This window comes from Phaethon lepturus, unplaced genomic scaffold (assembly GCF_000687285.1).
Source record: "Phaethon lepturus isolate BGI_N335 unplaced genomic scaffold, ASM68728v1 scaffold7097, whole genome shotgun sequence".
NCBI lineage: Eukaryota > Metazoa > Chordata > Aves > Phaethontiformes > Phaethontidae > Phaethon > Phaethon lepturus.
The window spans coordinates 1,938-23,384 of NW_010549715.1; the positions used below are offsets into that span (position 1 = coordinate 1,938).

The 21,447-nt window shown below is 41.2% G+C and overlaps 1 protein-coding gene across 1 annotated transcript in view; it reads left to right on the forward strand.

Moving 5' to 3' along the window:
• Window positions 1-4,616: 4,616 nt before the first annotated feature.
• LOC104623293 (chromosome unknown open reading frame, human C10orf76) overlaps window positions 4,617-21,447 on the forward strand; it is a gene marked incomplete at its 3' end in the record, with an annotated part of 89,380 nt that continues 72,549 nt past the window's right edge. The window contains exons 1-12 of the mRNA XM_010290341.1: window positions 4,617-4,729; window positions 5,203-5,259; window positions 5,395-5,541; window positions 7,721-7,828; window positions 8,921-9,013; window positions 9,928-10,002; window positions 11,057-11,143; window positions 17,110-17,166; window positions 18,201-18,244; window positions 19,747-19,807; window positions 20,236-20,282; window positions 20,956-21,031. Of these exons, the coding sequence (XP_010288643.1) occupies window positions 4,628-4,729; window positions 5,203-5,259; window positions 5,395-5,541; window positions 7,721-7,828; window positions 8,921-9,013; window positions 9,928-10,002; window positions 11,057-11,143; window positions 17,110-17,166; window positions 18,201-18,244; window positions 19,747-19,807; window positions 20,236-20,282; window positions 20,956-21,031 (954 nt within the window). The remainder of the gene's footprint in view (window positions 4,730-5,202; window positions 5,260-5,394; window positions 5,542-7,720; window positions 7,829-8,920; window positions 9,014-9,927; window positions 10,003-11,056; window positions 11,144-17,109; window positions 17,167-18,200; window positions 18,245-19,746; window positions 19,808-20,235; window positions 20,283-20,955; window positions 21,032-21,447) is intronic.

The window sequence follows — 21,447 nt, forward strand, 5'->3', positions numbered from 1 at the left end:
AGCCTTGACAAAATCTAGCCCATGGTGTTCCTCCTCTCTCTGTTTTCATTACTGGTCTGCCAGGCTGCTGCTGGGTGGTCCTGGTGGTTTTAATACTGGAACTTGAACTGGGTCAAGGGGCTGTCTGTGTGTTGGGATTCATAAACTCTTGTGCTGGGTGCAGATTGTCTGTTGCTTCCTGTGATGGATGAGTGTTGGAGCCTATGTTTTAACTGCCTGTTGCTCAGGTTCCAATATTGACTCTGCAGTTTCATCACGTGGATTAAGTACATGATTTTCTTGGAAATTCACTGAAGAGTTTAATGACTACTTGCCTTATAATGCATTGCTTTAGAAGCTATAGGTTAACTTTTAGGCAGGGGTTTATCCCTCTCTGTTGCATAATTGAGATAATTTTTGAACAACATTCCTTTAGACATGAGTGATATACCTGCAAAATACCTTGAAAGGCAAATTGTCATCACACTGGGTCCCAGGTGCATGCAATTTGGGGGGAGCAATTACTAGCCCTGAAATATTTAAACAAGTGAGTCCCATCTTAGTAGCTGTGGCTAGTCAGGCAAAAGTATCTCAGTTCTTATTCAGAGTCTTTATAAATAGTGATTGAGGTCCAGGGCTTTGGCATTAACTGACTAATATAGATCACATCATTTGCACTACCTTTTTCAAATAGGGAATAAATGGTTTGCCAAGTCAATCCATATGTGAAAATACCATTTTATGTCATCTGTTTGTTTTCTTATTTAGCCAAAAAGTGTTACAGTATATTTTTTGAGAGGTCCACACTGAAAAATATATACTTAGTCCTCTTTGGTTGTATGTGGGGGTTATGTATGTGCATCTGTAATCCTGAAAACTTTCAGGTTTGTTAGCCTAGGCAATTAAATGAAAAATATAGAGCTTGATGGGCTGCCTGCAAGATTACAGAAGTTAGAAGTTTTGGATCCTGAGGTCGTCATAGTGAAGATGTGTGTTAGTGTTATGTTCTCTGCAGTAGTATTTTTACCATTATAAGACATTCTGTGGAATAGCGTAAGTCTGTATGGGAGCTGAGTGACAATGTGGAGCAGCCACTGTTTTCAGTGTGCACAACTGTGAGTAAACCTCAGACTCAAAATGTCAGGTTCATTTTTCCTGTGGATATTCTAACGAAAAGCTAACAGAGATGTGTTCATCAGAATGTCACATGCTTGGTTGGAATTTCTGCTATGAGTTCTGGAATGAAAGGGAAAGGAGGTGGATGGTTGGATGTGTTCATCCCTTTCTGACTGGATCAGCTGATCCTGGGGTTGATGATAGATAAAGCAAGAATCTGCCTAAACTTCTGTCTGCCGTGGCTTTTATCTCCCTGCCTTTGAGCTGCCAGACTTGTGCTTTGTCGAGATTTCTTTTAGTTCCAGATAAAGCATCTTGGATCTTCTGTTGCACAGCAAAGCACTCGCTGTTCTAGAAATCCACATGCGTGTGCTTCTCTTGGCCCTGAGGAGTAGTTCTGTGCAGGCAGTGTCTGCAGCAGGATGCACTTAGCAGCCTGTGTTAATGGGACTGACCTATTGACAGAATAAATTATCCATATGAACCTACAATGTGGAAAATGCACTGATGTTTTTAAAACGTGATGCGTTTAAAGGACAATTGTTAACTATATTCAGTGGTGTTGTTTTCATAAGCTGTCATGGCATCCTGATAATTTGACACCTCTACAACTTATTTATAAATACGTTTTGTGCACTTAGCTGTTTTCTGCAGCTGTCTGGAAGGTCCCCATTAGCAAAATGCTGTTTCCTGCTTCTGTCTTTATGACATCTAGAAAATGTAATTGCATTACATTACAAAGTGAAAAGCAAAAGCCATTTGTACAGCCTGATCATCATAGGTCATGAAACAAGCACAGCCTAATAAAGTGTTGGCATGAAAGGCGGCTTTTACTTTTCTCCCCTTGCTCCTCCATATGCTCATTTGTAGAATAGCAAAATATAAACAAGTACATTATTTAATCCTTGCCTCTGGCAGTCTTCTTTGTATGTCCTCTGTGCAGCTTTGGTTGAGAGAATATGAATCCCATGTCCCATTTTGACAGAGACTAGAATTTTCACATGATCATGCAATCCCTCTGATGCTCACCCAGCATCAAGCCTGTGTGACTTGCGGGATTTAGATTTTTCTGTCTTTCTGGAGATGTAGGAAAAGCATTAAAATGCAGATCTCAAAGTTCAGGGACTAAGCAGAGCGTATTGATCCCTTCCCATTCGCATACACATTTGATGCGAGAACACTGACCTAGAAGCACTAAGAATTAGTTTATTAGTTTTGACATTGGGATTTGTTAGCTGTAATTCAATTAGAAGCATGCTGATGGATGTGTTTTTATGCTGGGGCTAGTGGCTGCTTTAGGTTCAGAAACTTACAATTTTAGTTGGGAAATTGTTTTGTGCAATCTTGGGTAAGATTTGTATTGCTAGGCTAAAAGTGACATCATTCTTGATTTGGCTTTTAATAGATTCCTCTCTGTTTCCAATTATGTTTCTAATTAGAATAATGTCTTGTTTCCCATGACAGTTTAAAAATAATGCAAAGTCTGTAAAAGAGACGCTATCAAAATGATTGAATAATGTTTTCTTTTTAATTTGTTAGACTGAAACCTTTTTCCATCCTAATTGGATCTGTAGAGCCACTAGGCTACAGGAATAATTTCTGTATATACAGAAGGTTAAGGTGCAGTAGTTGCTAAGCTTGGGTCTGTTTCCACTCTTACCCCAGCACATGCCCCAGCCTTTAATGAGCTAGCTGTGCATATTCCCTTGCTAGCGGTAAGAGAGAACACCTCTCTTCCTTTGTGTATAACTCAGCTTTTCAGGTGTCAGATCAGCTGCTCTCTGTCTCACACTTTACTTCCCCAGCCAGGCAAATCACCTGCCTTTCACACCTGGGGTAGGTTTTTTTTCAACAGCAGTGTTTCTCCAGCCTCAAAGATGTTTTCCTGCTTTTCGAACTGAGATTTATGGCTCAAGGGATGGATGTCTGAATAACCTCCCCTGGGAGCATGAGAGTCCTAGTTGAGAACATAGTTGTAGTCTAGGAAAATCAAAAGCTGTCTGCAGTGGAAAGAATGCAGAAGAGGTCTGGAATTGGCGTTCAGTAGTTGCTGGAACCTGCTCTTTGAGGGAAAGACAGATCTAAACATGCCGTGGTTGTGCAAGGGGTTCAGGCAGTCTGGGATGGAGGCTGGATCTGAAGCTGTCTCTGTGGCTGCCAGCTCAGAAAGCTCTGGGGTCTTAGGTGCTGACTGCAGTGAACTTACCTCTCTATGCATAATTTAGCATGGCTGAGTGCAGCTACCACAAGAACTTGCCCATGGTTTTCTGGAGCATGACTTAAGTCAAGCCTCTGTCTGAAGTGTGCTGCTGCCATGTGTGTAATTACCTTTGGAGGTATGGGAGAAAGGTTGGGAGCTCAGGGATATGAAAAGGGATGGCATTCCCTTTCTGCTGAGTACCTCTGACTGTGCTGCAGTGATAGAGGAGGTTAGAACAGTGCTAAAGCTGTGATGCTTGCCAGAAAAATCTGTGATTGTAGGTAAATACATATTTGCAAGCTCAGAGTGGTGATGTGCTTTGTAGCATCAGACATGAGGCTGAGGGTACATGGCAAGTCATGCATTCTGACGGTCAGCCCCTGGAATGGGTTGACTGTCACAGAAGGTTCAGGTCTACAGCTATGGCTTTTGTAACAGCTCATTTTGTAATAATACTTCCTTTTTTTTTTAATAGGGTAACCAGTAAGCATGAGACAACAATTAATTATAGTAAAACCTGTTTGTATTTCTAGAAGACCCTTTGCTGTTAAATGGATCAGGAAATTCCTCTGGTTTAAAAAAAAAAAAGGCCCTGCAAAGCTTCCCTGCTGTATTCCTCCATTCTCCTCTCAAAACTGAACCGCATGTGATGCTTTTGAGGCAGGGCTTCTTCTCTGGCTTGATTTGCAGAGCAGCTGGCGTAGGTGAGGGATGCCAAGGTGCAGAGGTAGCGATGAGCAAAGGTAACAGGAGTGCTTTAGGGAGGCTTTGCAGCCAAATGTTTTCTAGTGTTGGACATCACCTCGGAGTACAAAAGCAGAATTTGAAGTGCTTTAATGGGCAGCAAAATAAACAGATAAGAGAAGACTTTTTCAAACAGTTTCAGAAGCTTTTCGTCACAAGATGTCCTTGAGCCTTGACCAGCATCAAAAAGAACTGGATATCCATTTGATAACAAGCCTCACAGTTCATACAATGAGATTAAAAAAATACTTACTTTTCTAGAGGTAAACAGCATTGGTCTGGATCATGAATCAGTTTCGGGCAGAGAAGAATTAAGAAAGTTTATCCATAATCAGCTTATTCTGTATCTGTCTGTGGCTGGACCTTTGCATCTTTCTTTGAAATGGGATATAAGACTAGATGGGACCTTTGATCTGATTTCTTATCTGGTATAGTTGTTAAAGCCCCTACTTTCAGCTTATGAGAGACTATTAGTATTTCAGTGCAGTGAAAAGGTCTTTCATGATTGAGGCAGGCCAGATATGCCTTGAAGAAAAGTTCAAGTTTCCTTAGCCTTTTTTGTCTATTCTTACCTTCAGGGTACACAGCATGGCCCAAACAGAGAAGAAAGGTGGGCTGCTCCGGAAATCTTCAGCCTCCAAGAAGCCACTGAAGGAGAAAGTTGTGTTGATGTATGATGAGATTTTCACGGTAAGGACTTGAGCATCTCTTCTTTCTAAGGTGTTGTGTTAAATTTTCTTGGTTTAGTATGTGCTGAGGGCTCTGCATGGTGGATCCTTTTCCCAAAGTAAGGACTGAACAGTTAAGGTGCACACTTCAGGCTCTGCTACTGACATGCAGAGCTCTGTATTCTGCTCTCTTCTTTAATGTCACCTTGTCCTGTTGTCTACCAGGACCATTTGTAATCTACAGGAAGTCACCGCTTTTCAAGTATTTCTCAAAAAATAATCCAGAAAATGAACAGAGAGATCCCAGTTGAGAGCTGTTTCTGTTTGTCCTTCTGTTTCTGGGAATCTGTGTAGACAGAATTCCATACTGTGAGACCCCTTGGTCATCCAGTGGGATTATCCTGACTCTGAGATACTCATGCAAATGATTTTCTTTAAATTCTGCCTGAATGATTTCTTCTTGCTTGCTCTCATGGCTGTTCCGTTTCCTTTCAGACAGAGGACCCCAGTAAATGTAACCCTAGGTTTTGGGAGGAGCTGTTTCTCATGAAGGTAACGAGAATTGAACATCCTCTGATTTGCCGCTGCTGTTCTGCCTACGAAGTGGCAGACTGTCAGTGCAAGGACTTGTGTTTCTAAGGTGTCAGTGGTTGTATAACATGCATGAACTGCTTCTTAACCTGACAGGTCAACTTGGAATATCTAGAAGGCAAGCTGGAGGCTCTGGATGGGGAAGAATTAATGAAGATAAAAGATAACATCAACTGCTTGTTTCAGCACTGCATCCAGGCACTGGGTGAGGAGCACCCAATCAGAGTGGTCAATGCATTACAGGTACCATGCTGAGAGATAGGGAATGCTCTCTTTTGCTTCTGATGAGGCAATATATTTGCTGCTGGTATCCAACATCTTGTGCTCATTTCTTTGCTTCTGAGGAGAGATGATGTCTACAGAGCAGTTGCTACTTATTGTCTGTGGGGGTTACAAACATTCATAGTCTCTTTAGTCTTTGAAGAACAATAGCTTGTTTCAGAATTCAGGAGGATCTGGTGATGCAGGATGAAGCGGATGGCAATGGTGGGGACGAGGGGCTTGTTCACACTGCAGGCTGTCAGTTTTGGGGCTCAAGAGTACTCTGTTGTAGCTTTGTCTGTATTCTACTTTCTCCTGTTCTCCCTCATTTCATCCTTCTTTTTTAAATTTCCATATGGATTGAAAATGAAATAAAGCTCTTGAGAAGTTAGTGTGAAATTTATAGAGGGGACTGTCCCTGCTGGACATTTCCTAATTGGAAGCTGTGAAGAATTGTTACCCAAAATTAATAGCCATCTTCCTGCAGATTGCTCCTTACCAAAGCAATGCTGTCCCATGTCTTGTGTGGGAGACTCCCCTCCTCAGTCTTGATGTTTGATGTTATTAGGTCATAGCCTGATTCTTACACTTTAGTGAATGTGTTTGCTTCTCTCTGCAGTAGGAATACAGGATATGAATTTCAGATTTGGAGAAGTCGGCTGTAGGAGACATTAGACAGGCAGTAAGCTGGGAAAAGTTGATTTAATACAAAATATTTACACCTCTGACATATAATCTTGCATTTTTTTATTATTATTCTTTTTTTAATTAGTTTGAAAGGATGTTACTAAATATTTTAGTTATAGCTACGTAGATAGTCTAGCCCATTCCTGAAGTCCCAAGCTTGTATTCAGGCTCTTGGCAAATGTTAGGCCAGGACTCAGGTCTAGAATCCTGTGAGTTTAAATAGGAACCAGGTAACACATCCTGAGCTTGAGTTGGGAGTGCATTCCCTTAATCCGACTGTGTTCATGTGGAAAGTGTGAAACCAAAACTTACTTAAACAATCTTTTCTTGAGAATGACCATGGTGACTGAGGGTTTGTTGAGCCTGGTACCCCCTCTCTGACAGTAATGAAAGTATCCTTTTGCTTCTGTATGGTTCTGGAGGTCTCCTGGTTCCTTGAGGTCTGCTTGTCTCCAGTTTTACATCTTCTGAAGCTAATTACTTCTCACAGGTGAATTTAACCACCACAGTTTTAAACTCCAGCTTATGTTCCTGCTCATTTCCCTCTTCACAGACCTGAAAGGTGTCTGATGATGTCACCATAGACATTTCCCTGTATTGGGGCAAATGTCTCATTTGTCATCCATAAATTTTCCAGAGTGTCTGCAGGAATTGTGGTGTGCTGATACCTGTATGTTAGCAGTGATCTCCAAGAACAGTATGAATCTGTAATCCAGTGCCTGCAACAGGAAACATGAAGGACATTATGTTAAGTGGGAAAGTTCTTAGAACCCCTGAAGCAGTCAGGAAAACTTAGGCTGCCCAGTACCCGTGCAGGCATTTTTTCCTCTGGTGGGTTTTTTGGGGTTTTTTTTGTTTTTTTGACAAAGAGACAGTTTGTTGGTCAGACTTGGTAGAGCAGTGTGGTAACCAAACAGAAATTTGTGCTCTCTATAGGAGAAGCATCTGTTGTTTGGACAGGCATAATGTGATAAACTATGTTGTATGGATTTGTGTGTGGCATGCTTGAAATAAGAAATTAATCTGGAAAGCTAAGGCACACCTGTCCATGTATTGGACACTGCTTCTGCCTTGCAGTTTTGTGATTAATGTTTTTGGCCTTAAAGCCACACTTAGCTATTTTCCAAAGATCGTTGGTCTGGTCCTGTCTGGTACAAACTGTGTCTGGACAGAAGAAACAGTAATATTACCTTTCTTCAGAGTGCTATGAAATGAAGGGTGAACAAACAGGAAAAATATGGACAAATATATTCTTCTCTAGGTGGTTGGTTGGGTTTTTTTGAGTTCTCAGTATCCAGGATCCTCCTTGGAAACAACAGAGGTTAAGGAAAGATCAGACAAAATGTATGGTTTCCAGGCTGGTGGTATTCATTTAAATTAGTTGTGCTTTGCCAGTGCTAGGAGGGGGTTTTAGGGCAGTTTTTGCTGTTGAGTTGCCTTCCATCTTACTCTCTGATTTTTTTTCCCTTTGCAGACGTTGTGTGCGTTGATTCGGGGTGTCCATCAGAAGAACAAATCCACCTCTGGGTTTGACATCATCAACATGCTCGTGGGTTTTGATAAGGCAGAGCTATGTATGAAGGTGAGGCCCCGGCAATGTAGTGAAAAAGTTTGCACAGCACCCATGTTGCAGGGGCAGGGATTTGTAGACAGGTGTGTCTACCAGGGTGCAGTATTTGGGAGGAATATTCCAGCCACTTATTAAAAACATCTGTCCTGAAGTTTACCTGCTACTGGCACAAAGACACCTGAGCTCCCTGTGTTTGTTAGTAATGTAACAGAGCACTTTTATTTCTTTTCCTTTAGTTCCATGCTGTGCAGTTACTATGGCTAAGAAATCTTAAGGACAGAAAAGGCCGTCACAGGGCATTAGTACTTAGTATTGAACCTTATACCTTGTGCTTAATTTTTAGCTGATAGTCATATTCTGTGTTCTCATGTTTCCATCAGCGCATGTACCATTTTAAACTTATTTGATGCTCTTCACTGTAAAGATGCGGAGTTTTTGGAAATGACAAAATAATTGGTGATAAAGCTGAATTCCTTCTGTATCTTTCATCTCTCTACAAATAGTAGTACATTTGGGGAAAATATTAAGTAGTAACTTGCCTATCAGAACTACATCTTTCCTGTAAGAATAACCGTATTACCTGTAACTTAGTATTTGGAAAAAATATTTATGAATATTTGTCAAACAGCTGTATAGTATCTATTCTTAATCATAATTAATATATGTGCTATTAAATTGGAGGTGTGCTGCTTACAAAAAATCTTATGGTGCCTATAAGTGAAATGGAATATTGCAAAAAGAAAGCACTGATATTACCGTCTTGCAAATAAAAAGGAAGATCTTGTAAAGCTAGGAATTATTTTGTGAATAAAATCTATTGTTATACATATACAAAAATGTCCCACGGATCTAGAGAAAACTCCTGGAAAATGATCATGATGTTATGCCTGTCGTCATTAAAATGTAGTGAACACAAAACAATGTTGAGAACCAATAATGTGAACATGGCCTGTGTAATAGTAGTAATGGCTCAATTATTGATTCTGGAATAATATTGCTTTATATTGGTGCTCTTGTATATGAATCTCCTAAAAAGCTTTTTATAACAAACATTTCAAATAATTCTCAATATTACTTTTAAATAATGTAATTGTTCTTCTTTAGAATCTGATGGAGAGCTTGGACTCGCTCCTCTGTGCAGAAGGTTCTGAAAGCCTCAAAAGTTTGTGTCTGAAGCTACTTCTCTGCTTGGTGACGGTAAATAAATACTAGCTGTATAACTTAAAGGCTTATATGACCCAGATCTTGAGGGATAGAACTGTCTCAAAACCTGAGCAGAATGCAGCAGTTAGAAGCTTAAGAAGGGTGAAAGAAATTGTGAATGAGAACAAGGGTCAGCCCAGAATATGCATTGTGGCTCTAGCCACGTTGCCAATACAGACTAGCAGACTGTTTTCACCTCATTAGATAGCTGCCAACTGGGGCAACAGGAGAGAGATACAGGAGGAAGTGTCAATTGGATTCACGGTTGGTTTTGGTGTGTTGTGGTTGTGTGGTTTTTTTTTGTTTTTTTTTTTGTTAGGGAAAAGATATTTAAGAAGTCTCAGATAAATGGAAAGGGAGCAGAGGAGAGGAGTTGAGGAAAGGCAGGAAGTGTGGAGTAGACAAGAGTGGTGAGGATGTGAAAGAATGAGGAAGTTGGAACAAGTGGCATCTCTTGGAGATGGACAAGTGTGAACTATTTTGGCTGTGATAAGAGGTAATTGAGTGTGGGGGAGGTCTTCACTGCCCTGTTCGTGATGGCAAAGTGCTCAGTGGAGCATATGGACACTGTTGTTTTTCACTCTGCCTCCAGTGTAGCAGTCTGCTTCAGCTGCTGATGGCTGTTATCGTGTAGTTGTGTAAAATACCAATCTGTAGAGGAAAGGGGGAGCTCTTAGTATGTGGGTCATGCTTCTTGCCAGAGAGAGGGCTGGAAGGCAGGACAGATTTCTTTTACTTCATGTCTAGCTCTACTGCTACTCACACCTTGACTTGCTGACTAAGTGTGAGAGTCTGGATAAATGTGTCCATCTGGTAGTAGAACTCTTCTGTTCCCAGTTTGTGCCAGAGGCAGCTACAGCATCATGGGAGGCTTCAGATGGGATTTTAAAACTTGTGTTTGTACTCAGGTGACAGATAACATTAGCCAGAACACCATCCTGGAGTATGTGATGATTAACAGCATATTTGAAGCTATTTTACAGGTAAGGGTTTTTCCTTCTACTGCAGGGGCTCTTTTTCTATAGTGAGAACTTTCAGTCATATTTTTGCTTTTCAGCTTTTTCAGTGCAGCATAGATAACTGGCACTGTGTGTTGCTTCCATTCACAGCTCAGTCATACATATTTTTTAAATGTTGTCTCCTCCTTACTCTAATCTGTTTTTAGTCACTACTGAGTATTTTAAGTATTTTCAACTGAGACATTTGTGCATAGATAGAAGCTGAATAGATTTCTGGACTAATTCATAGAGAATTCATGTGCCTTTTTCAAAAGGCAGTCTGGATATACTGATTTTTTTTTCTGCTCTTTGATAAACTATACTTTTTAGAGTGGAACTGAGCTTGGGGAAAACCAGAACACTTGCACAGAAATTGTTGGCGATGCACTGAGATACTGTCTAGTGCTGTTGAGAAGTATATTTGCACTTTATGACCCGAAAGCCCGTGTGCATTCTCTCTGGGATAAATAAGCTTCTCTGTGTGCAGAACTTCTTGGACGCACCGACATTCCCTCAACCTTAAATATCTTCACAGAATCACTAGGTTGGAAAGGACCTTCAAGATCATCAAGTCCAACCATTAATCCAGCACCACCATGTCCCCTAAACCATGTCCTGAAGTGCCACATCCACACGTTTTTTGAACACTTCCAGAGATGGTGACTCCACCACCTCACTGGGCAGCCTGTTCCAATGCCCGACCACCCTCTCAGTGAAGAAATTTTTCCTAATATCCAATCTAAACCTCCTCTGGCGTAACTTGAGTCCATTTCCTCTTGTCCTATCACTAGTTACTTGGGAGAAGAGGCCAACACCCTCGTCGCCACAACCCCCTTTCAGGTAGTTGTAGAGAGCGATAAGGTCTCCCCTCAGCCTCCTCTTCTCCAGACTAAACAACCCCAGTTCCCTCAGCCGCTTCTTCTTTCAGCTAGGACATAATTTGCTCTTACGCATACATTTCAGGGCCATGCACTATCTGAGTGTGCCTGCAAGCTTCCTGAAGCAGGCCTGAACATAACGGTGTGATTATTTATTCCAGATCCTGTCCAGCCCACTTAGTCGCAGGGAACACGGCTATGATGCTGTTGTCCTTCTTGCCTTGCTGGTCAACTACAGAAAATATGAGGTAGGTATTCTTCTAGGTAACAGAAACATCATTTCTCTCTGCTTTATCAATTTACACTGGCCTCTGGATTATGAAGGCAGGCTACAGTACAGTTTTTAGCAGTACACACTATAACATTTATCAGGGTATCAGCTACAGAAGTTTTGCAAGGGAGTCATATTGTGCTAACTGTATCTATTTCTGATGTATGTGTATAATCAAATGTGTATGATATTCATACAGTTCGTCTTGTGCAAGCATGAAAGAAACTACCTAGGGGATTTGCATTTCCTTCATGAAAGTATTCTAAGGAAGGTCCTTTTGGAAGAGTTACTGTTGTGCTGAACTTGCATGTTTGCCTCTGTGTGTGTGACTGCAGTTATACAAATCTCCAAAGTAAAATGAGCTGTCAGTCATCTTGGGCTTCAGACCAAATTTGTGATTCTGAACCTGACTAGCAGACTGAAAGAGCACAGATCCCCAGAAGAGAAGGTGAAGCTGTGCCCAAAGAATGAACTGAAAAATCACAGCTAGTATTTCCAAGAGAAGTCTGTCTCTGTCTGTTTGACTGATTCTTCTCTGAGAAACTTTATTCATCTTCCTTTTTTTAAACTGGTTGTGCTACTTTGTGGTGTATTCACATTTCTTTTTCTGTTATTCATTGGCTTGAAAAAGAAACATTTCAAATGTCAAAAAAAAAAATCTCATGTTGGCTTTTCTTTGCATGAGGCATGATACTTTAATGATCAATCTTATTTTTTTCCATAATTAGGAATATCTTAATATACTTAGATTGGCAAAAAATGGGAAAGTGATGGAATACCCTCTCCTCAGTGGAATTACTGGGAAGGGGCAGGCTAAAACCTACCTGGTTTTGTAATAGATATTGTTTTAAATTATGAATAGGCCTAGAGAATAGGCAAAGACAGGAGCTACACTTAGTGTCAAAGTAATCCCTGTTAATTTCTCATTCCTGTGAATATTGTCAGAATCATGAATTACAGGTTCTGTTCAGCAATCTATGGTAGCGTGGAACAAGAACATGGAGTTTGGTATCACTGTAGGGCCATGAGGGGAAAACTGTTGGGAATGATATAGGTAGGGTTACTGATGAGGGCAGACTGGAAAGACCAGAGGTCTCATTGCAGCATTCAGGTCAAAGGATGGAGAGCTGTGTAGCCCCATCCCTGTATACTGTAGTTTATGTCCTTAGTACAGTAGTGCTGTGCGTACATAAAACTTGTCCTCTGCTGTTTGCAGTAACTTTATGTAGAGTATGGAGTTGGGGTCGAGTGCTTTGGAAAGCGTCTTAGGTGTCTTCAAATCGGGCATGCAAAAGAAATTGTGCTGATGTTTAAAAAGTACAATCCAACTTGAGGCAGACATGGAGCAAGCTTGCGTAGTTCATCTGGCAAGGCTGAAAGCAACTTGAAGAATGTTTTTTATATGATGGCTGCCTGACACTCCCCTTTGTAAGCAGGGCTACAAGCAAAGCCTGTAGTAATGCAGTCATCATCTTTGTCTTTGAGTAGCTGCTTTCATTTGCTGTTGTTTGGCCCTTAGAGTCAGGTTGGTTGCCTGGTTGTCAGTGTATTGTAGCATACTTTCATGCCTCAGATCCTTTGGAGTTCTCTTTTTAGTTAACTGTGCTGTAGTTGAAAGGTTCTCTTTTGTTCTGAACTTCATTGGTTGCTAAATTGTGCTTTCAGCTGCTTAAGAAGATCTAATTAGGCTGAAAATTCATTAGCTGATTATGATTTTGTGTCTCTTTAATGTGAATACCAGTGTGTTTTGCACCAGGATGTTCTTTCATATTTTTGGGATGTGAATTTTGTAGTGTCCTGTCAAATTCCCTGGGGAATATCTGTCCACATTTTCATTATCAGTGTAGCTGAGATCTTGGCTTGCTCATTAACTTCTGTTTTAGGGGTAAAAATGATTTATATGTCTTTACATGGAACCTTTAAAGGGATGTCCCTGATCTGAAACCTAATAATTTTCAAAAGTTGTTCCAAATATATACTTACTCAAGTCTTCAGCTGTATCTTCTGTTTTTTTTTTTAAATCCTAGTCCTGATTTCAGAGAATATATTTTTACCTTGATACTGTGTGAGAGAAACTGTTGTGGTTTAACCTGGCAGGTAGGTGAAACAACCACACAGCTGTTTGCTCACCCCAGCAAGATGGGGAAGAGAATCTGAAAAAAAAGGTAAAACTGGCAAGTTGAGACAAAGACAGTTTAACAGGACAGAAGAAAGAATATACAACACAAGTGGGGCACAGTTGCTCACCACCCGCTGACCGATGCCCAGTTAGTTCCTGAGCCGCAGCACCTCCCCAGCCAACTCCCCCAGTTTATATACTGAGCATGATGCCATATGGTATGGAATATCCCCCTGGCCAGCCAGGTCAGCTGTCCTGGCTGTGCCCCCTCCCAGCTTCCCGGGCACCCCCCGCCCGCTCGCTGGCAGGGCAGCATGAGAAGCTGAACAGTCCTTGACTGCTCAGCAACAAGTGAAAGCATCAGTACATTATCAACAGTATTTTCATCCCAAATCCAGAATACAGCACTATACCAGCCATCAGGAAGAAAATTAACTCTATCCTAGCTGAAACCAGGACAGAAACATATAAAAGTAACTAAAGAATTGACTATATCAGGAAAATGGTGAAGCTAAGTGTACATAAAAGGCTGCCAGACAGAAAATGCTGTGAGGAAGAGTGAGTATTTGATCACTTTCTTGGTGTTTTAAGGGGTGGCTGCTAAAATAGCAAGTTAAAATATAAAATTAGGTAGCGACTTTTAAATAGTTAGATTCCTTGATAACATCTAGGTGGAAATTTCTTTGCCTCATATGCAACCTGCTAGAACTGCATACTGTGTCTTTTGCTAGGCAGAGCTGAAAGAAATTAGTTAAAATGTGGGGTTTTTCCTTTTGTGTGCTTGTCTGGCAACATACAGTGTATCTGACAGCCCTTCATGTCTGGTTAGGTGCACTTGCCTCTCCTTGATACAGTCAACTACAGGTGCTGAAGCGACACGTATCAACATTGAAGAGTCATAAAAATTAATCTTTTTTTTATTTCTGGAAAAAAAAAAAAAAGATTTCACACAACTGAAGTTATTTTAAATGAATGTCTTTAACAAAAAGAGAAATTACGGAAGCTCCAATTCCATGCAAGATGACCTGCCGGCAGAGGAGATGGCCTCATCACGGTTGGCAACTCAACAGCTTTAGCTGCTGAATCATCCCTAATGTGTTCAGAGAAAAGTCTTGTGAGGGGTAATCAAGTGGACTCTGGCCTTTGTTTGTGTTACAGATGTGAAGATAAGTTAAACACCTAACTATGGATTATACATGGTTAGCTTGGGGTTTTTTTTTGTTTCTTTTCCTACCAAAAAATTGTCTCCCACAGATTTGTGTTGGAGGCAGAGGTACATTTGGGGGCATGGAGGAGATCTCACTCCTTCTGCCAGACCTGTGTGTTTCTACTTACAATACTCACTTTGTATGGCATGTCTCACCTGGGGAGTGCTTTAAAAATTACCCGGTAATGATCTCCCCACAACTTTCATCTTCATTTCTATGAGATTGTTGGCGTCTAATGGTGGGTAGTTCATGGAGGACATCTTGAGTATTCCCAGGTTCCAGGAGTTTGTGTCTGTACCTTGTCACTGACAAGAAGACCTTAATGCTGTAGTGTTTGTTATCTGACAGCAGTGACAGAAAAAGACCTGTGTTCTCTGAAGAGCTAAGAATCATATTTTTGAGTTCTTTGTGGAGGCAAAAGCTGTTTCTAAGGTTGTGTAACCGCTTCATTGACACACTTGAAGTTTTCAAAATGCTTATCATCCACTTTTCAAGGCTGTTGCATGTTTCTGCATGTTCTGGAGTGACAGGTGTAATTTAGACTTTTAGAACTCTTGCTGTGATTCCCAGTGAGAGGGGAACTGACCTCTGAAACACCAGGACTAGAATAGGGAAGCAGGTAGGGAGTATAGGGTGGGTTTAGGGTTGCTTGTATGACTTGCCAGTTGCTGATGTTCATCGTAGATGTGTGGACTAATGCTTATAGACAATAACTAGACCCGTTGGCTCTCAAGGAATGGCAGGAGCAAACTGCACACCCTGTGGGTGCCACAGGAGATAATCTCATCACGCTGGTACACGGACACTGAAAGGCACTAAAAACTCTCTTGTCCCATATAGAGTAATACGGTGTGTGGATTACACTAATTAGTCATCTGCCTGCTGCTTAAGGAGTTAAGGGAGCCTAGAGGAGGCATGGGATGTCTCAGGGGAATGGGATACTTCAGACAGGAATTATTAAACAGACTTCTGCAGATACGGAAATGACATTTGAAAAGATAGAGAGCAGAGGTCTGTAGCAGGCTAGGCCATCTTCATGACCCTATCAGCCATGCACTGGTGACCTCTTGCTGCCAAGAGGCAGGAGACACGGACCATGCATCTTGGAAGTGTGAAGAATTGTTCATAGGCTGGAGACGACGATGAACCTGCTTCCCCCTCCCTTTCTGTGATGGGATGGAGTGTATGACTAGGTCTCAGGGCACTCTGGTGGCATTGGTCAGTGTAGTATCTCCCAGTTTGCTTATTCCCTGATCTGGGAATTTGGATAACCCTGCAGCCTCTAATCCAGCATAGCTGTGCTGCCCATTGCCTGGAAAAGCCTCGTCACTTTTGGTCATGAATCACACGCTAGCCTCTCTTCTGTGCGTGAGCTGTGGTGTGGAGAGTTTCTCCTTATATAAGGAGGAGAGCAAGAGGGTGACTGAAATTAGCAAAACCAAGATATATTTAGAAGAATGGATTTTAATCTATTTAATTATGAATTTGTGAAGCTTGCTTCTGCTTTACTTACACTGACTAAATTTAGTTTCTGAAGGGGAGCGTGGTTGTACAGAGAGGAGCATATATTGGTACTCAGTAGGAGCCTCTACTCCAGCCTTGAGGAAATGTCTTTGCATGCTTCGTGCACAGATGGGTTTGTGTGAGTTTTCTGTCTTTTTGTGAGACAGCAGACAGGGCTGCGTGCTGCTGGAGGCAGGCTGACAGACTGACTGAGTTTGGGCTGTTCAAAAAGAAAGCCTGATCCTCCCAAAGCACCAAACAATTGTGAAAATGGTGTTTTCTGATCAGCCTTATTTTTAACTTGCTGTCAAGCCATGGGCAAATGAGTCGGATAACTGTGTAACTTGTAGGGCTGCATCTGATGCATGCTTTGGGCTTTATTCTTCCCATCCACTTTGGACTTACTACATAGACAGAGCCTTTTCTTCTCTGGCCTGGTTCCCAGTCAACTTTGTTAGTTTTGCACTGACATATATAAACCAGGAAAAAACCAAATGTACATTACTAATTTAAAATGCTTCCTAAATTATTAGGACTTACCTTTATAGATGGAGCCTGTGTGCTTTGTTCAGCTAAGTTCAAGGAATTCATATTCTCCAGAGACGTCTAGCGCTCAGTGGTGTAAACTATTCAAGTGTTGAGCTCTAACCCAGCAGCAGATGAGTCTATAACATTGTCATGCCTTCCTGGGTCCTCCTTCCTTTAAGGAATCTTTGCAAGGTGTTGCAAAAGGGAGATAGCAGAATGCTAATGTTCAGTCCCAGCTTTACTGCTTGTTCCTGCTGCATAACAGTGTGTGTGTCACAGATAACAGGCTTGCAGGACAACTGCTCCACTTTCAAGACTGACAGATGAGCTAGCAGAGGAGCAGAAACTCCCTCTCAATAAAATCAGTAGACTGCCTGGCTGAGCCAGTAAAGAGAAGGTGTCCCAGGCATAGCGGCCTTAGCATGTGCTGTGACTCCGGTTTCTTTGTGTGTATTCTGCTTTGTGGGACAGGAGTGATATTCTTCCCAGGTGGTTGAGTAAACTTGGAAAGATAAGAGTGTGTTTTTCCTGAAGGCTGAACTTAAAACCATTTTTCTTTTTTCTTTCTCCCCCCACCCTGAGCAGTCAGTGAATCCCTACATTGTGAAGCTCTCCATCGTAGATGATGAGGCCACACTCAATGTGAGTATTTGACTTGATTCCTCTGTGCGACTGGGGATGCTCTTTCACACGTGGTGTTAGTGTAATGAATGCAATCATGGTGTCTGGTACAAAGAAGGTCTAGGAACACTGCTGCTATAAAGAACACCAGTAGAACGGGTCTCTGCCCTAACTGCACTCTTGCAATAGGTTAGGCAGCTCATGATTTGGACAGTTTGACCACCAGTTAAATGGTGGGGGTTGTTAAAAAACTAGTAGCAAGGAACATGCTAAAGTTGATCTGTTACATGTTTATGAACTATCTGTACACTTTTTCCTGTCACTTGTCAAAGAGGCATAACATAGCTTATACCAAAGATCTCATTTCCAGTGCTGTGTCATCCAATTTTACCAGTCCACAAGCCAATTCTTGTAGTTCAGTGGAAGCTTGTACCTGAGTCAAGAGTGCTGCAATGTATTTTGAGTTGTAGCTACTGCCTAAGTTTTGTATCCAGGCCTGGATAGAAAGTGGAAGGATGCTCTGAGCTATGTGAGCTCTGGACTTAGAAGCTGTTCTTCAGGCATGGAGTAAAAACCAAGCTCTATGCTAACTAAAGGGTGAGAATGATTATTCTGAGTTAATTGAATTATCTTGACAGAAAGGATGATTAGTAGCTTGTGGAATGGTGGAGGCTGTTTGCAAGAAGTGAAAAGGTTACTAGTGTTTATGGCCTTGGTTTTGAATTTTTGGATGTCTTTCCTCTGACACCAGCTTCCTTCTGAAGTTCTTGCTGGTTTACTGAGGCTTCTTGAATGAATAAGCTCTGTCTGGAGGTTCAAGGAGAGTTAATGTTCTCTGAACTTAGTAATTAGATATTCAACTTTAAATTTTGGTAATTTTGATTTTTGGATGATTTTTTTGTTGTACCATAGCATGTCTTAATAGTTCAGACATCTTCAGAGGAAATTTTTCATAGCATGCTAGGTTATCTGGGGTGGGGCAGCACTGTTGCTTGTGTTCAGTGTGTGTTTTGCTGCATTGAGATTTGTAAAGATTTTTAATGCTTTTTTTTCAGGGAATGGGACTTGTAATTGCCCAGGCTTTATCAGAATATAACAGGTAAAACCTAATTGTCTCTTATTTTCCAGTGCGTGATAGCTGCTGTACATTTCCATGAACTTTTTTTTGTGTGTTAAAGCACTTATTTATCACCTAACAGCCCTGATGCACCTGGAGAGGCAGGGAATAGTATTATGTTTTTAGGTACTTCAGCTCAGTTGTTGCTGTCATTGCAACTGTAAATGCATCTGTACCAGCTGTGCTGATGTGCTTCAGGAGAGATCTTGCTGTAGGGGAAGGTATCTATTGTATGTTTTTTACTATCATGACTTTACCTCTGTATGAACCCTGTGTAAAATCTTAGTCCTAAGTGAAAAGATAAATGATTTGCTGAGTACTTCTCTGTTAGAAAATGAATTTAACTGAAACGTGATCTAAAACAAACAAATGTATCCAGGATTATCCACTTGCCAGATCAGAGATGATTAGGGGATGTATGCTTTTGGAAAATGGTGGAAAGCATTAACTGCTTCTGAAGAAAGAGCCAGAAAGCCAGCAGTAGGGGTGGCATGTTCCCAGGCTCTGTTTCATAAACAGCACAAAATGTATACATTTTCCTAAGAAGAAAGTGCTTCAGAAAAAGTTGGAAACTTGCAGCAATTTCACCTGAGAGACCCAAGACTTTTTTGTGCAGTAGGATTCTGAAGGTATCCAGAAAAATGTTTTCATTCCTTTGAAGGTCTACTATTACAGATACGCAGATGACTTGCAAGATCAGCAAATCATGGAAATGTGTTTAACAGAGTAAATTATTAAAGTAAAGCAGAAAAAACTTCACCCACCCAACTTCCTTCATTCTGACAGAAGCTGTCTCGGACTATGGCCTGTTTTGCTTAAATCTTTCTTTCCCCCTCCCCCAAAACATATAGAATTGTTTTCTTTGCATTGTGTGTGATGAGATTCCTGTATGAAAGACGCAATAAATAGCCACATAAGCTTTTGAATGCCAAATGAAGCAACTTGGCTTAAATCTGAGGTACCCAACGTATTTGCTGACTTCACTTCAGTTCCGGCGTCTTCACTTACTCCAGGAACGTGGGATCAGGCCATGAACAATAACGGTTCCCATGGTTTCTGCTGGCCAAAGGGTGATCAACTCTGGTTTAGTCTGTAGCCGATGATGATTGAAATGAAACCGTTCTGTGATTACTGACTGTGTATGTTCATGGTTCGTTACTGTTTTGCCAGTGCAGGACAAAAGTTCCGAAATCACTTGGTCTCTTTCCTTCAGCATTAGCCCAGACGGGATGTATCCTCTGTAACAGCACAGCCATTGTTCAGCCTCACGTCTGTCAGCAACCCCACTTCAACTCTACACAATTTACATATATTTTAATACCCTTTGCATCTCTTTTTGTGAGTCCTTGAAAAAGGCTTGTGAATGCTGATGTTTTCTCCATCCTGTATCCTTATCAGATAAGACTGTCTCATAGGGATTTAGATAAAATATCTCTAGTTCCATTTCTAACCCTGAAGCTTCACCCTTATTCCTTTTTGTTCAGGCAATACAAAGATAAGGAAGAGGAGCACCAGAGTGGTTTCTTCTCAGCCCTAACTAATATGGTAAGCAAGGAAGCAGTGTTTTTCTAGTCTTAAAATAGGTACCTTCATGGAAGCTCAGCAGGAGGGTGTTTCCAAAAACTGTGAGTTTGGAATGTGGGTTCTGGAGGAGGAGCTGTATTGATCCGATCCAAACCAAATACAACTGAAGTGGCTGTATTCTGAGAAGCATGTTGTCTGGCTTGGAAGACTCTTTCAAAGGATGAGATCTCTGTTCTGGTGTTGATAATTGAAATTGTTTTTCTTCATCTTCTTCATTCTAGTTGACTTTATTTTAAAAATCACAATTACTTGTTGGACACTTTTAAACACCTACTTATTTTTAAAAACAAGTTGCTGCTCTGCTGATGTAGCCTAAAACAGAGAAGCTGAATACTTTTGTGGCAAAGTCTAGACAAACTCCTCCTATGCAATGCTCTTTCTTTCCGTAGGTGGGCAGCATGTTCATAGCAGATGCTGATGAGAAGATCTCGGTCCAGTAAGTGCACAGCTGTTAGTTACACAATGAATGGCAACTCACTACACTGGTCAACGGGATCCGCTCCATCGCGGAGCTGTTCTAATGTAGCAAAGCAAACTAGAGAGACAAATTCTCTTGTAACTAAAATGATACCACACCCCTGCAAACAATGGATTCTCACTTAAGTGAGAAGGGTGCAGCAGGACGAGCCACAGCTGAATTGCTTGTAATGAAGTGTATAAAAAAGTCCCTGTGGTTTTTGAGGCAATTCTAACATATGATAGGCATGTTGGAGTGGCATATGGGAACTGATGGTTTGTGCACTCTTGTCCCCAGCAAATTGTTTTCTAAATCAAGGGGGCAAGTGATAAATATGAGGGTTTGTCTGTAGGAACCTCTGCCCTTAAAAGAAAGGACTTTAACGGGAAAACACTATTTGAGCAACAAGGGAGCCCTGCAGCAGGAAGGGACCAAAAACTGTAGTTGGGCTCTAAAAATAGCTATTTTTATGGATTACTAAGTACTACTAATAATTGGAAGAACAACTGGATTGCAGAGGCAGAGTTTTATATATTTGAAAAAAAATTTTCTTCTTTTAGATGGGCCATGCTTCTGAAAAACTTTACTCTTGGGATTCTCATCGGGTGTTAGCCCTTAACTAACTGTGCTTTTGTCTGTATCCTTTCCTCAGAACAAATGAAGCAATCCTTCTGGCCCTCTATGAAGCTGTTCATTTAAACCGGAATTTCATCACAGTCCTGGCACAAGTGAGTTCCAGTGTGATGTTTTCCCATTTCTTTGTAGTGGATGTCTTTGAAGTTAGAGAGTCAGAAATGGAATTTGTGAAAAGATAAGTTGTTTTTTGTTGGGTTTTTTTTTTTACTCCTGCATACTTGTCATAGGTATAGACGAGCAAGATCAGAAGCAGGCCAGGCTTCTGGGTTTATTACACTTTTAGGAAATACTTCCTGCCTTGACAGAAAATGAGTAAAGTTTTGAGGGCAGAGCTCATGTTGGAATGAGCCATTTTTCCCACTGAATGGGAAGGGCTGCGTGGAGTGCCTTCTGTGCCCTATTGATCCTGCCTTTAGGAGGAGGCTGGAGTGAGTGGTCTGGTGGGGGTAAGATTGCTGCAGCTATCAGAGCAATTCATGCTCTTGTTAAGTTAGAATTGAGGGAAAGA